The 14,569-nt window shown below is 42.4% G+C and overlaps 1 protein-coding gene across 1 annotated transcript in view; it reads left to right on the top strand.

Moving 5' to 3' along the window:
* The window catches only part of ablim3 (actin binding LIM protein family, member 3), a 294,982-nt gene that overhangs the window by 160,603 nt on the left and 119,810 nt on the right, over window positions 1-14,569 (top strand). Inside the window, exon 5 of the mRNA XM_080201652.1 lies at window positions 13,357-13,483. Within this exon, the coding sequence (XP_080057778.1) occupies window positions 13,357-13,483 (127 nt within the window). The remainder of the gene's footprint in view (window positions 1-13,356; window positions 13,484-14,569) is intronic.

The following is a 14,569-nucleotide window of genomic DNA, read 5'->3' on the forward strand; positions in this document are numbered from 1 at the left end:
GCAGTTTTTCTCCACGTAAGTGATAATCCTTCCTACCATTATTCCTACCAAAGTGGACCACCTCGCACTTGCCAACATTAAATTCCATTTGCCATTTCCTGGCCCATTCGCCCAGCCTATCTAGATCCTTCTGTAGACTCTCCCCACCCTCCGCACAATTTGCCTTTCCACCAATTTTGGTGTCATCAGCAAATTTCGACACCCTACACTCGGTTCCCTCCTCCAGATCATCTATATAAATGGTAAATAGCTGAGGCCCCAGCATCGACCCCTGGGGCACTCCACTAGTCACCATCTGCCAATCCGAATAGCACCCATTGACCCCCACTCTCTGCCTCCTATTTGACAACCAGTCCCCTATCCACGCTAACACCCTACCCCCAACTCCATGCCCCCTTACCTTCTGCAATAACCTCTTGTGAGGCATGAACCAGATATTTGTAATGTGCTTAATGGACATGGAGTGGGAAGCCAATCCTTAACCTTTCCAGCTCTTGATTTAATCTTGGGGATATCCATTTCTGCGCTTTCCCATCTGATCATATGGGTCTCCTCCAATTCCTCCCACCACAACCCCACAAACCCACCTCCCCTACACACACACACACACACACACACACACACACACACACACACACACACACACACACACACACACACACACACACACACACACACACACCCTTTTCAACTTTTCAACTTATTCCCAGGGGGCATTCCACTCAATGTGCCCAATTATCACAAAATCAAAGTTTCAGTACAGGATTAGTTTTGGATTTGTCGTACAGATAACAAAATTTGCAGCTAAATGTTAATACAAATAGATGCCAATGAAAGGTTTAAAAAGTTTCAATTTGCTCAGCCATTTATCTCATTGCTGCATATGGAATCTTGCTTTGTTTAAATCAGATGTTAGGTTTGTATACAAGAGAGACTACCCTTTAAAAGTAACATATTGGCTGTAAGGTGCTTTGGGATGTCATTAAGTTGTGAAAAATCCCAAATAATTGCAGTTTTATTCTTATTTAATCTGAGCACTATGAATGAAAGTAGTTGCAATAGTGACTTCTGGGGTGCACAATTTCTAACTTTTCTCTAGTCCAAGCAACATTACTTCTGGGCACTGCGTATCGAGGACAGTTTAGAAGAGACTTGATAGCATGGTAACAAAAATGAAAGACTTCAGTTAGTTGGAGAAGCTGGAGTTGTTCAGTGAGTAAAGAAAGTTAAAAGGATATTTGATAGATGTGTTCAAAATCATGATTGGTTTCATAAAATAAATAAGAAACTACTTCCAGTAATGGAATAGTTGGTAAACGGAGGACACATATTGAAGATAATTCGCAAAATAAAACAGAGGAAACATGAGAAAACATTATTTTGAGAGTTGTTGTGGTCTGGAATGTACTGCCTGAAAAGCTGGTGGAAACATATTGAAAAATAACTTTTAAAAGGCAATTTGATGAATATTTCAAAGGACAAATTTACAGGGCTATGGGAAAAGCACAGAAGCGTTGGGTCAATGCGCTTTCGATCTATTGTCTTGTGTGTGTGGCTGGCTTGTTGCACTACACAGTCCCTTTAAGATTGATGTGCAACCATGCATGTGTATATCTGAAAAGGAAGCTTACATCTACAAAGCCTGTGGTTTCTCAGCATGATATGTTTCTGATCATTGCATGATCACGTACTTGCACAGAGTAGAGGGAACAATGGGGGCGATCCTGAACCCAAACTTGCCATCTGTGCAAATGCCAGAGGGGGGCTCAGGATTTGGGAGTCGCAGATCTCACTGGCAAGATCGTAACCTCGGGTCTTCCCTGTCTTTTGCCGGAAGCACCATCAGGCATGAACCTATTTTGCATCAGTTTCATTACATTTCCATATCATCAACCCACCCTCCCACAAGATATTGCACCCCCCCCATTGCATATTGATGCCGCGCCAGCATGACTTCACCTAGCCGTGAACCTGTCATAGGGGTCTCCCCAGGGGTGTAAAGTTTAGCCCCCAAGAGAGATGGACTTGGCCAGATAGTGGCCTAGCATTGCCACCTAGCACAGCGCGATTCAGAGCCAATGATTTGGCGGGGTGGGGCGGGAGGGCGGCCTCTGAACGAAGTGATGACTTAATGATTGGAGATGCGGAACAGAGCCCCTGAGGCTTCCACAGTGGGGTGGGGGGGGGGAGGGGGGGAGATTTGTTCATATTCTCATCGGAGCATCTTTAAAGATGGTGCCATGATCTCTTTACAGCTGGGCTCTGCTGGTGTGTTGAGACCCCTACCCCACTGCATGACGCATTAAACACACCTTGTTGGTATTTTTGGCAGTTTCATAAGACCTGGAGAGAAAATTGACCTGTTCCTCTGGTTTTCTCTTTGGAAACAACACTCTGCCATTTTTTTGGTTAAAAAGTGGGACCAATTGGATATCTCCTACAAAGAGTAAAGACAAGAGCGATAGATCAGATGGCCTCCTCCCATTTTGTGCAACATCCACTGGGGTAATTCTAACCTTCAAAACAGCCATGGTGCAGTCAAGTGAGATATTTTTAAAATCTCCAATCTGGCATCCAATTCACATCCAACTCTCCCACTTCCTTGAGTCAGGACAATATTTGGCCAGCTCAACTATAGTGGTCTGACACGAGATTAAAGAACCTGCTCTTCTCCACCTAGCATCTCGTTAACTTTGGAAAATTAATAGCTCATTGAATTGGAAATCGCGAAACCTGAACAGTGCAGTGCACATTAATGTGTAGCAGTTGGGCTCAAAGCAAGGAACTCCAAAGTTTAGACACCAGATGTTGCACTGCAACATCAGGCGCAGTACTGTTGGGCTGGCTGTTTGGCGAATTCTTAGTGGTGAGGCTTCTGGCCTTCTGATTCCCTACCTATGGATAGCAGCAGCAGGCCTAATCATGGCTGCCGTTCTGCATCCGGTGCTGGTGTTCTGCAGGCAGCTCCCACCTCCTTGCAGAGATTGGCTGCTGAGTTTGCCCCAGGTCAAATTAGGACATTAAGATTCGGAGATCATGTCAAGTGAGTTGAGACCAGGAAATTATCCAAGCATTAGGTTCCTGATCCAGACTGAAAAATCAAACCGCAGTTCAAATTCCCTGCAGTGCAATTACCTATTTAAACAGGTAAATGCTCTGCATTTAAATATGCTACAAAGGAAATTCTTGATACAATGCTCCAACCCTGTAAATTCATTAAAACAACTCATTTCAGAAAAGTGGATTTCAGAACAATACTTAAGGAGTAAAACAACCAGTGATTCTTGGAGTTTTAACAGCAAAAATATCTACTGCAATGTAGCTTCTTACAATGATTAATAAATCTCTATCACAAAATGTAGCAAAATTTATGAATAGAGGTGTTATTGGCAGTCCTCCATTCATGTGTGAGTGGAGCAGGTGCATGTGAATCTCCAATGCTGTTGATAGCATGGGCTCTGGGTGATGAATGACAAGATGTGCACCCAATCACAACAAGAAACAGCCCAGCGTCCTCATAAGCCCGATTTCTGATGGGTTCCTATTTAAAGTGGAAGTGCACTTCTTAAAGCAAGGTTCTTTTTCCTGTAAGCAAACTGTATTTCAAGCTTTACATGCCATGGAGGTCAATATCGGTTGCCCACTTTCAGGTTGTCAGCATGTCTTCTCCTTTACCACCCCTAAGCCAATACCTGCCAAGGTGCCAGTCAGTCAGCTGGGTCAAACTTTCCCCTGCCTAAGGCAGCCAGGCTGTAACAGGTCCTGATGGGCTGGAACTACCGGATATCAGCAGCCTTGACTATCTTGAGAATTCCCGTAAAGTAGGAGCAGCCTTCCAACAGCTTTACTGAGATCATGGGCCGAACTTTTGCATTGGGAGCATCAGGGTTATTCTGAGACCTGAACCCCAAACCCTTTGGGATTTTCACAGAGGTGCCCCCTGAATGGGGATGGTGAAATGTCCCCTGTCCAATTAAGTATGGTGGGTGGGCTGTCAGAGCTGGAGTGCCAATCAGAGGCCATCCAGCTAGAGAGGAGCTACAGTAGAGATAAGTAATTGTGAGGACACTTCAGCATGGAGGCACACTTTTATTCGCCAGAACTCTACCGCCTCGCCAGCCACGGAATCATAGCAGACAACAGAAATGTCTGACCTCAGGTGGGAGTTTCTGGTCCTGCTCGAGCGAAACCATAAAATCCTGCCCATTATGTTTGAGGTCTGATATTAACGACTAATAAAGACCACGAGGTCAGTGATAGTAAACTAATGGAATAGTTTATTATACGTAAATCTCCTAGCACAGTCAGCTCAAGACTGCTGAGGCACACTCCATCCAAGGTGGGGTTTGAGTCCTGGGTCACCTGACCCATTCCCTTCAAGGGCATGCCCAATTATACTCACCAAGTTTTTTTTAAACCAAATAAATAAGATTCAGCAGCTAAGCCACTACGTTGAGGAGTGGGTAAGGGTCTCTCTACATCATGGCCTTAGGCTGTACCTGCACCCAGGCAGGCAGGGAGGAGCTAGAGACCCATGTGGATCAACTGCTGCCTGCCCACCTCCAACCTGGATCTACCCAAGTGTACACGTCTCCAGGTAGTGAAACTGCCTGTCATTGTGTCAGGAAAGTAGAAGCTGTCTGGAAAATTCCAACCAGCTTCCTTTAGCTGTGGGTTAACACAATTGTTAATGTGCCTACTTGACTACCTGCCTTAAGGGAGTAGGTAACCCTGCTAGCCCCAAATGGCCAACAATGGAAAAGGTGTCAGGGATCCAGCATCATGACTGCGTCGCTATTTTTGAATTCCATTTGCCTCCATTCCTGAACTCAGAGGGGCCGATAATTCTTCCCCATTGGGCAAGCACATTGTAAGAATGGTAGCATCAAGAAACTTCCTTAGAAGAATTTCATAGAATCCCTACAGTGCAGAAAGAGGCCATTTGGCCCATAGGGTCTGCACCGACCACAATCCCACCCATGCCCTACCCCCATATCCACCTGCTAATCCCTCTAACCTACACAGGACACCAAGGGGCCATTTTACCATGGTTAATCAATCTAATTGGCACATCTTTGGACTGTGGGAGGAAACCAGAGCACCCAGAGGAAACCCACACAGACACAAGGAGAGTGTGCAAACTCCACGCAGACAGTGACCCAAGCCAGGAATCGAACCCAGGTCCCTGAAGCTGTGAAGCAGCAGTGCTAACCATTGTGCTACCATGCCACTCACGCTGTTCCTTCTTATCAAAGAACTACGGTTTAATAGTTGGAGGAGAAACGAATATAAGGCAGTCATTGTGCTGGGGATTAAATTCATCAGCTTTATTATATTTGGCACTTTGATTTGCAACATGTTTTTTCTCGCAGCTTCTGAGTATGACTTGTCAGTGTGGCATTGATTTTGATTGTGGCTGAATGGTTTGAATGCAGAATTAAGGCAGTGGCAAAAGATGTGACAAAGACTGTTGATGCAGACAGCCTTTGTGTATGTTTTCAGGACAGGGAATGAGCAGATCAATTAGCTCAAACCTCTGTACTTTGTAGTGAGGTTTTAGTGAGGCCTGCCTTATGCTGCAGCTTTCTCATCTTCTCCCTAGTCTTCCTCATCTGACAAAGACTTATTCTGCTACCATGACTTTGTGTACGACCAGTTTGTACAGGATGCAGCAAATGTCTTTGATAGAGGTGACTGTTTCTAAAACATACTGTGAAGACCATGCACATTCCTGAATGTCTGATGATGGTGTAACCAATAATCATCATCATTGTCCCATGGTATTGATTATACCTGTAGTGTGCAAGTCTGGTGTGACTGCCAGGGGGTGGCATGAGCCATGTTTATAGGAAGAATTAACAGCCAACCTCACATGTTTTTGGAAGAATCAAATAGTATTGAGAGACTTTGCAACAAAAACAATTTGCATTTCCATAGAAGAATTTCTATTGTGCAATAAGAGGCCATTCTGCCCTTCAAGCCTGCGCCAACTCTCCTATACCCTACCCAGCCTTCGACTCCGCCCAATCACCATAACCCTGTACATCTACCATGGCCAATCTGCCTAACCCACACATCTTTGGACTGTGGTAGGAAACCGGAGCAACCAAAGGAAACCCACGCAGATACGGGAGAATGTGCAAACTCCACATAGACAGTCACCCAAAGCCAAAATTGAACCCGGGTCCCTGATGCTGTGAGGCTGCAGTGCAAACCACTGTGCCACCCATATATATGACACCTTTAAAGTAAAAAAAGGACCAAGGTGCAGGATAAAATTATACTAAAATCTATCCAGATCAATTGCAAAAATTTGCAGGATGCTGTTTCTCTGATCTGACAGAAGCTGAACATTAACAGAGTGATAACTCTTCCTATTCACGACTGTGGTTGGCTAGTGCTCTGGTGTCCCAAAAGCAACGTGTGAGCAATCGGTGGTACCTTTGGCATGAGGCAAGGCAGTCACTCCTATAAATCCATTGTGTTAACCGCTGGGGTCAATAGGCAAGGCGGCGCACTAGTTAGTTCTGCCAAGCTGGACATGAGTTATTTCCTTAATATAACCATATACTGTGGAGTCAGATGTGGTGGTTCCTGCAGCAGACTGAAAGGAAGCACTAGTAAGGAAGTTAAGGCAATGGTGATTTTGAAAGACACTGGGAGAGCAGGTCTAAATCAACCTTCTGGATTGACACAACCTCCAGTTGCATTGCTCCTCATATAAATCCAAGAAAGTAATTCTTGGCTTGTGCATATGTGTTGGTTATGACCTCCTACAGACAACCCTGACCGCCTGCTGTCTTATCATAGGCACAGCTGCTGTTGGAGTTGGTTCTTGAGACTATTGTTTTTCTTCCAGCTATTCCTCCATCCCGATGAAACTGGCAATAAGGCGTCCATGAGAAGCAAATGTAACTTGCTGAGTGGAAGGAAGGCAAAACATATCAAAGCACCGATCTGAAATCTGAAACCTTTGTATTAATAACACAAACAGTACAATGATCCTATGATCCAATTTTCAACAACTGAGTGACTTAAGTAAGCCATGATGTTAAACATGCTATATAAATATAAAATGTCTCAAGGCACTTCAATGAAGTGTTATAAAGCTGCCTCTGACACCCAGCCAAATATAGCAATAGTAAGTTTTTAAAGTTTAAGTATTTATTAGTGTCATAAGTAGGCTTACTTGAAGTTATTGTGAAGTTGCTGTAAAAGTCCGCTAGCTGCCACACTCCGGTACCTGTTCAGGTACACTGAGGGAGAATTTAACATGGTCAATGTGCCTAACCAGCACGTCATTCAGACTGTGGGAGGAAACCAGAACACCCGGAGAAAACCCATGCAGACACATGGAGAACATGCAAACTCCGCACTGACAGTGACCCAAGCCAGGAATCAAACCTGAGTTGCTGGCGCTGTGAAGGCAGCAGTGTTAACCGCCATGCCACCCTTGGTCAAAGAGGTGGGGTTCAAGGATTATCTTAAAGCAGGGAAGAAAGGTAGATTGACAAAGAGGTTTAAGGCAGGAATTCCAAAAATTAGGGCTCTAGCATCGGAAAGCAGGGCCATCAGTGGTGGTAAAACTAAAATTGTTGATGCTCAAGAGATTGGAATTAGTTGAGCAATTAGAGCTCCGAGGATTGTGTGGTTTGAGGAGAGAACAAAGATAGTGCTAATCTTTCCATGTGCCTGCAGCTAAGTATCCCTTTCGGTACTAATTCAGTGGTTCCAAGACACCGAGCCTGGTGGGTTTTACTAATAGTTGGGCTGGGTGAGACTTCTGTGATTTTGCTTCAAGGTGCCATCGGATTCATCATAACACCACTGGATCCCTGCTTACTGGCATTTATGATGCATTTGCCTGCCTCTGGCTGACACCTCAACTGCCTGGTGAGAATGGGTTAGGTTTCCTCATGCAGGAAGGGTTAAATTCCACCCTGCCCTGCAAATTCCAATCAAAGTGTTGTTGATGCTAAAACAATAGAACAATAGAACCATAGAACACTACAGCACAGAAACAGGTCTTTTGGCCCTTCTTGGCTGTGCCAAACCATTTTTCTGCCTAGTCCCACTGATCGGCAACTGGACCATATCCCTCCACATCCCTCTCATCCGTCTCATCCATGTACCTGTCCAAGTTTTTATTAAATGTTAAAAATGAGCCCACGTTTACCATTTCATCTGGCAGCTCATTCCACACTCCCACCACTCTGTGTGAAAAAGCTCCCTCTAATATTCCCTTTAAACTTTTCCCCCTTCACCCTTAACCTATGTGCTCCACTTTTTTTCTCCCCTAGCCTCAGTGGAAAAAGCCTGCTTGCATTCACTCTATCAATAACTATCATAATGTTATACGCCTCTATCAAATCTCCCCTCACTCTTCTACGCTCCAGGGAATAAAGTCCTATAAATATCCTATAAAACTCCTATAGAATAAAACAAGGAAAAATGCAGCACTTCACTATCCAGCAGCCTTGCTGAAGTAAAGGAAGTGTGTTTTATTTATTGTGGGCTGACCGGTTAGCTCAAATAGTTAGAGAGTGGGCATACTGTGTAGATTTAATTTGTATACTGGTCGAGATAATTTTGTTTTGGGACCTGCCTCTTCTACATTTCCCATTGTATACCATGAAAAGATTATTAAAGATGTAAAGAACATCATGATGAACAAGCCTCGGATAACCAAGGTCTTAGCACGGAGGAAGAGAAGAAAAGAAAGACTTTCCTTTTCTGGTAGCTTCAGTGTGCATGTGTGATTTGTGTCCGAGGACATCTTCAAAACTGCAAATTTTGCTATTTTATTTTTAATTTTTGCTGTTTTTGAATACAGTACAATTTTATATTTTTTACCAGACAAAATGCAACAAGAATGTTCAAACACAGGTGACACGGTGGTTAGCGCTGCTGCCTCACAGCACCAGGGAGCCAGGTTCAATTCTGGCCTTGGGTGACTGCCTGTGTGGAGTTTGCACATTCTCCCCGTGTCTACGTGGACTTCCTCTGGGTGCTCTGGTTTCCTCCCACAATCGAAAGATGTGCACGTTAGGTGGATTGGTCATGCTAAATTGACCTTTAGTGTCCCAGGATGTGTGGGCTAGGGGAATTAGTGGGATAAATACAGGGATAGAACCTGGGTAAGATGCTCTGTCGGAGGGTCGGTGCAGACTCAATGGGCCGAATGACCACCTTCTGCACTGTAGGGATTCTATTCCATAACCTTTAAAAAAGGTCCTGAGTGTACTGGAAATCTGAAATAAAAATCAAAGAAGGCAAATGCACAGCACAGCTATCAGCATCTTATAAAACATATATAGACTAATGCCTTAGATATGTATCCTTCATCACAAATAGGAACTTATAAAAGACCATTACAACCACTTGAGTATCTCATCACTCTGCTTTTCCAAACTGCTTTGGTAAATAATTTATCCAATGTCCTGCATTTTTTAAAAATTGTAATATTAATCATTTTTATATTATGTCAATTTTGTCTTTCAGGACAGAGAAATAACTGAAAACTGTGAATCTTTTCATGATTATCAGTCACATTATTTAGTAAACATACTGTAAATACATTTTCCTGAAATCCTGGTTTCTAAACTCTGGCTATGCAGCAGCATAATAAATATTTTATGAAACAAAATGTATTAATTTGTTCTGCAGTTGTTCCTGGCATGCCAGTAAGGATAACTAACTAATGAGACTTCCTTAAGACCAGATGAAAGTGAAACCTAAGCTGGAGGATCCCATTAGGAAATGGGGTGGGGAAAAGAGTTGGTGCGCAAATCACAAGTTGTAGAAGAATATATCACTATGAAAACAGCAGTGCTATAAACAGCAGAAAACTGGTGTTAGAAGATTACATCCAACATGTAGCATCAGTTTTAGTACACTTTCCTATTCACATATAACTATCAGGAGATTACAATCCAAGTAATGCCATACATTCAGTAGTACACCAGGGGAGTTGAAAAAGTTAAATGTTAGAGGTGAATTCTTATGTTCAGGATGCCTCTCTGCAATATGTTCAAATCATAGATGAGGACCTAATATTGCTGATTGATAATATAGCCAATAATATTATTTTGTGCATTCACAAATAACTAATTGCATTAAACTTGCAACATAAGGTTTGTGCTTATTTATTTTCAATAGCTCAACAATAATCTATGTTATATAGTGTCCTTAATGGAATGAAATATCCAACCATGCTTCACAGGAGCATTATAAACAAAGTAAGACTCACCGCCCCGCCTCCCCTTCCTCTACCTCCGAGCACAGATTTAGGTAAACTCACAATTCCACAAATTTATTTTCATAGGAAGTGCCCTGAACATTTGGACTGTTGTTGTGGGGTGAGGTAGAATGTTAGCAGGAGTCTGTTCTGCTGCTGCTACTCACAAGGGTTGCTAGGTACTAAGGCAGACTCGTTCAGTGCTCTGAGACTTCATCCCAGTTGTAAAGAAAACCAATAAACCCAAAAAATAGTCCTCACGCCTCACTCTCCCTCACCCCCACATGCTCCCCGTGCCTTCTCCATTCCAACTCATGTATCCCCATGTCTCCCACCCATTCCTTATGGCCACACATACCCTCCATGCCAGTCTGTGCCCCTCTAACCATCCCAAGCTCCTTTATTGTCTCTAGGCCGACCTACTGCCAACTCATAAGCTTATCCACCCATTACCCTTACCTCCTCCATGTCATTTCAGCCAGTATGTGATCTGTTCTGTTGTCACAAGTGATATGTACTGCATGAACACCATGATGTAGTCTTGTAGAAGTTACAAACTAGTGTTGATTAACATTACTGAGCAATGTACATATTTAGAGTAGAGAGAGTAAAGGTATGGAGAGGAGGTGGTGGTGTCGTGCTATTATCATTGGACTAGTAATCCAGAGACCCAGGGCAAGATCTGGGGGCACAGGTTCAAATCCCACCAGGGCAGTTGTTGAAATTTGAATTCAATAAAAAGTCTGGAATTAAAAATCTAACGATGACCATGAAACCGTTGTTGATTGTCATAAATTCTCATCTGGTTCACTAATGTCTTTTAAGAAATGTTCTTTAGGGAAGGAAATCTGCCATCTTTACCTGGTCCGCCTTACATGTGACTCCAGATCAACAGCAATGTAGTTGACTCTGAAATGAAGGACAGCGAGGGATTGGCAAATAAATACTGGCCCAGCCAGTAATGCCTGCATCCCATAAAAATGAATTTTAAAGAAAGGTCTTTACATGTTGCTATCTCTGGACTGGCCTTAGCCATGTTAACCTTTCAGATACCAGATCCTTCTACCACATGGGTAGGTCTTGGGAGCCATTCTGATAAACTAAATGGAGTTATATGGGCAGAATTTTACATCCCTCCCACCGGCAGGTTTATTCAAGTTCTGTCAAGTTATTGAACTTTTGAATGGCTTGCGGCATGTTCTGGCCATGCCCCTGTTCCACCAGGGCCATAAAATTCTGCCCTATCTGTCTATTGCAGATTCTATTTAGAAAAAAAATCCCCTCAATGATTAAAAATCCAATAAGGAGAAGCTGAGTAGTTTGGTGGGAAAAAGATCAAGAGGAAAGGAAGTGGGTTTCATGGCCAAGATAAACTCAGAGATAGGAGAGAGGGATGCAAATTCAGGGCTAGGGCACAAGGAGACTTTGGAAGAAGTTTGTCCAGGAGGGTTGTGGAAGAGAGGGACATGGCAGGGGCAACTTATGGGATTATCATCTTGCTGACAAAGACCAAAAATTCCTAATTTGCAAAAGAGAAAAGAAGCTGCAGGTTACCTTTGAACCCAGTTCAATTGTGATTGAAGATTTAGTTATGCTGCGGCTTTTGCGTCAGTTCAAAATTATTTTGGCTGTGTATTAAACAAAAGTTGGCAGTTTATTTCAGAGAATCAACAGAATTGTTGACAACAGAATTGCCAAACATATTAAACTCCGGAGGTTCGAAACTCCGGAGGTTCGAAACTCCCTCCATGACCTTGCCATGAACTTGTTTGAGTTCATAAACATTTTAGATTGAGTAACACTTTGGTAGTCAATGATTAGTTTACATTTTTGACCATTTATTCACAAAGATACTACATTGTCAAAATCATCCCTAGTTTAAACTGCTTGGTTTCAAGCTGTGTTAATCTTGCTGGCAGCTGCCTGTAATAAGGACCAAGAATTTCCCCAAAGTTGTTCCTACTCAGCTGCCAGAGACAGAGGAGGCCCTCCCCTCCTTTTCCTTTTATGTGTAAACAGGGTTGCTGTCACATTATCAACAAAGTTATGGCAGGAGATGAACAGCAGCATTGAAGTGGTCTGTCTGAATAGATTTGGCAAGTTTATTTTGGCATTGCTCCGGCTGTGACCAGTGCGTCAGGAGTCAGGGCTGTAGCACAGCACAAAGCCAATGGAAATGCAAGAATCAACTTTTTTGTATCTGTACAATTAGACACTTAGTGGTCTCATCTTCTTTCAGTCTTATACTGATTGCACTAATATTGACTACATTGACTTGAGTCTTCCTTCTGAGACATGCGTCTTTCAATGTGCATTCTGAAATCCTAACTGAATTGTGTAGATTGTCTGCTGGGAAGTAAATCAGATAAAATGCCAGCAGGATTGATATGTACTTCAGGTAAATGTTCCTTGCCAAGTTAAAATGTAGAAGAATCAATTGGTACCACAGATTTTTTTAAAAATCCCCTCTTCAAAATCGATGACATATCTCGGCTGAAAGTGAAAAATGAACATTGCTGTAGTAGGGTGCTCAAAAATAAAAGCGGGTATGTGCCTTAGAATATACGGTCAATGGAAAATAAAATCAAACAGGATTTAAAGTCGGCTGCTAATTCAGTATTGACCATTCAATGCTATTGCCCAAGGTGAATTTCACCTCCAGCCTTTCTTCATCAATTTGACAAGGCAGTGGAACTTGTTGGTAAATAGATTAGAATGAAAGTAAGATCTGTAACATAAACATGACAACAAAGATCTGAAGTGAGAAACTATTCTCGTTCAGAATTGTATTTAATCAGTGTAAAATTAAGAAAAGCACAAAACAGTATCGTATAGAATAAAATTAAGTATTTTTGGTTGTGATAATGGCATAACTCATGCTAACACGTGACAATAATAAATCAAATCAAAAAAGAATTTGACATAATATCAGGATTGTATGTGGTGTGCAACATTTAATTGGCTGTTGCAATTTTAAATAAAGGCATATCATTTTAGTGTACCCCTCTGTCAGTGCATCAATCACCCAACAGTCATTTATAGTAAAATTTTTATTGCAATATATTTTGGAAGATTTTGTGTGGATTAAGTATTTTGTTTGTGTTCTATTTTTATTCCAGAGTGCGCTGGCTGTGGAGATGAAATCAAACATGGACAGTCACTGCTGGCCTTGGAGAAGCAATGGCATGTGAGCTGTTTCAAATGCCAGGCCTGTGGCGTTGTGCTGACAGGAGAATATATCAGCAAGTATGTGTGGTGCTCAGAGAATGCCAAATGATTCAGATTCATTCACTAATGAAATGTTATCCATTCAGAAAGAATGACATGGTGCTTTGTATTTAATTCACATGATGCTCTAAAATTCAACATATTCATGGCACTTAATCTTGCTTGGGTTTTCCTCTTCCTCTCCTGAAGGTGCTGTTTCATAGTGGCTTACTGCCCCATATATCTTTTCTGCCCTGCAGTATCGTATCCAAGTTGCTACTCATGTGTGGGCTATGAGGTGATTTTGATCTTTAGTTCCTGGACCATAATCTGGCACAGCAGATCATCCCTTCCATTGTAGAACCTGTTCAGTCATCCTTCAGTGATTGCTGCTCAGGCATTGAAGGTGAAAATGAATTACAAACCCAACCCCTTACCCTTGCCTCTTCTTTGAGTCTTGAATTTTAACGTGATGATATTGCGACTGAGCTCAGTGTCATCTTTATGTCTGCACAATGTAAGCTCCAACAGTAGTCACTGGATACTAAGCAGTGACAGGAATTTTCCTTTCTTTTCTGGAATATAGATGCAACCTAAAGTTCAGAGAACATGCTAACTGTTGAATTTCCTAGTATTTGGGCCTTAAAAAAGTGAGGGTGGGATCTTGAGCCCTCAACCTCAGTGCAAAAAATTGCCAGAGGAGGCTTGAAATCTGGTGAAAACCAGCAATGACAATTCATGCTGGCGAGATCGCAATTTCCAATTTTTCCTGCCCCTTACTGGCAATGTAATCTGGTTCAGACCCATGGGCATGAATCTGATTTTAATGCATTTCCATAAATTTAAATATAATTATCCCCCCTTACCAAATGAACCCACTTCATTACATTTTCATACCTCGTCGACATGATGTCACATTGACAAGGTTCTTGACTGGTTTACCCAAAGATAAGATAAAAGCAAAATACTGTGGCTGCTGGAATCTGAAAACAAAAAAATGCTGGTAACCCTCAACAGGTCTGATAGCATCTATGGAGAGAAAACAGAGCCAACATTTTGAGTCTAGATGACCCTGACAAAGCTCCTGCAAAGAATGAGATGTGACCAGTAAATTTGCTTTACTGA

The sequence above is a fragment of the Carcharhinus amblyrhynchos genome, chromosome 13 (assembly GCF_965287045.1).
Source record: "Carcharhinus amblyrhynchos chromosome 13, sCarAmb.v2.hapA, whole genome shotgun sequence".
Lineage (NCBI taxonomy): Eukaryota > Metazoa > Chordata > Chondrichthyes > Carcharhiniformes > Carcharhinidae > Carcharhinus > Carcharhinus amblyrhynchos.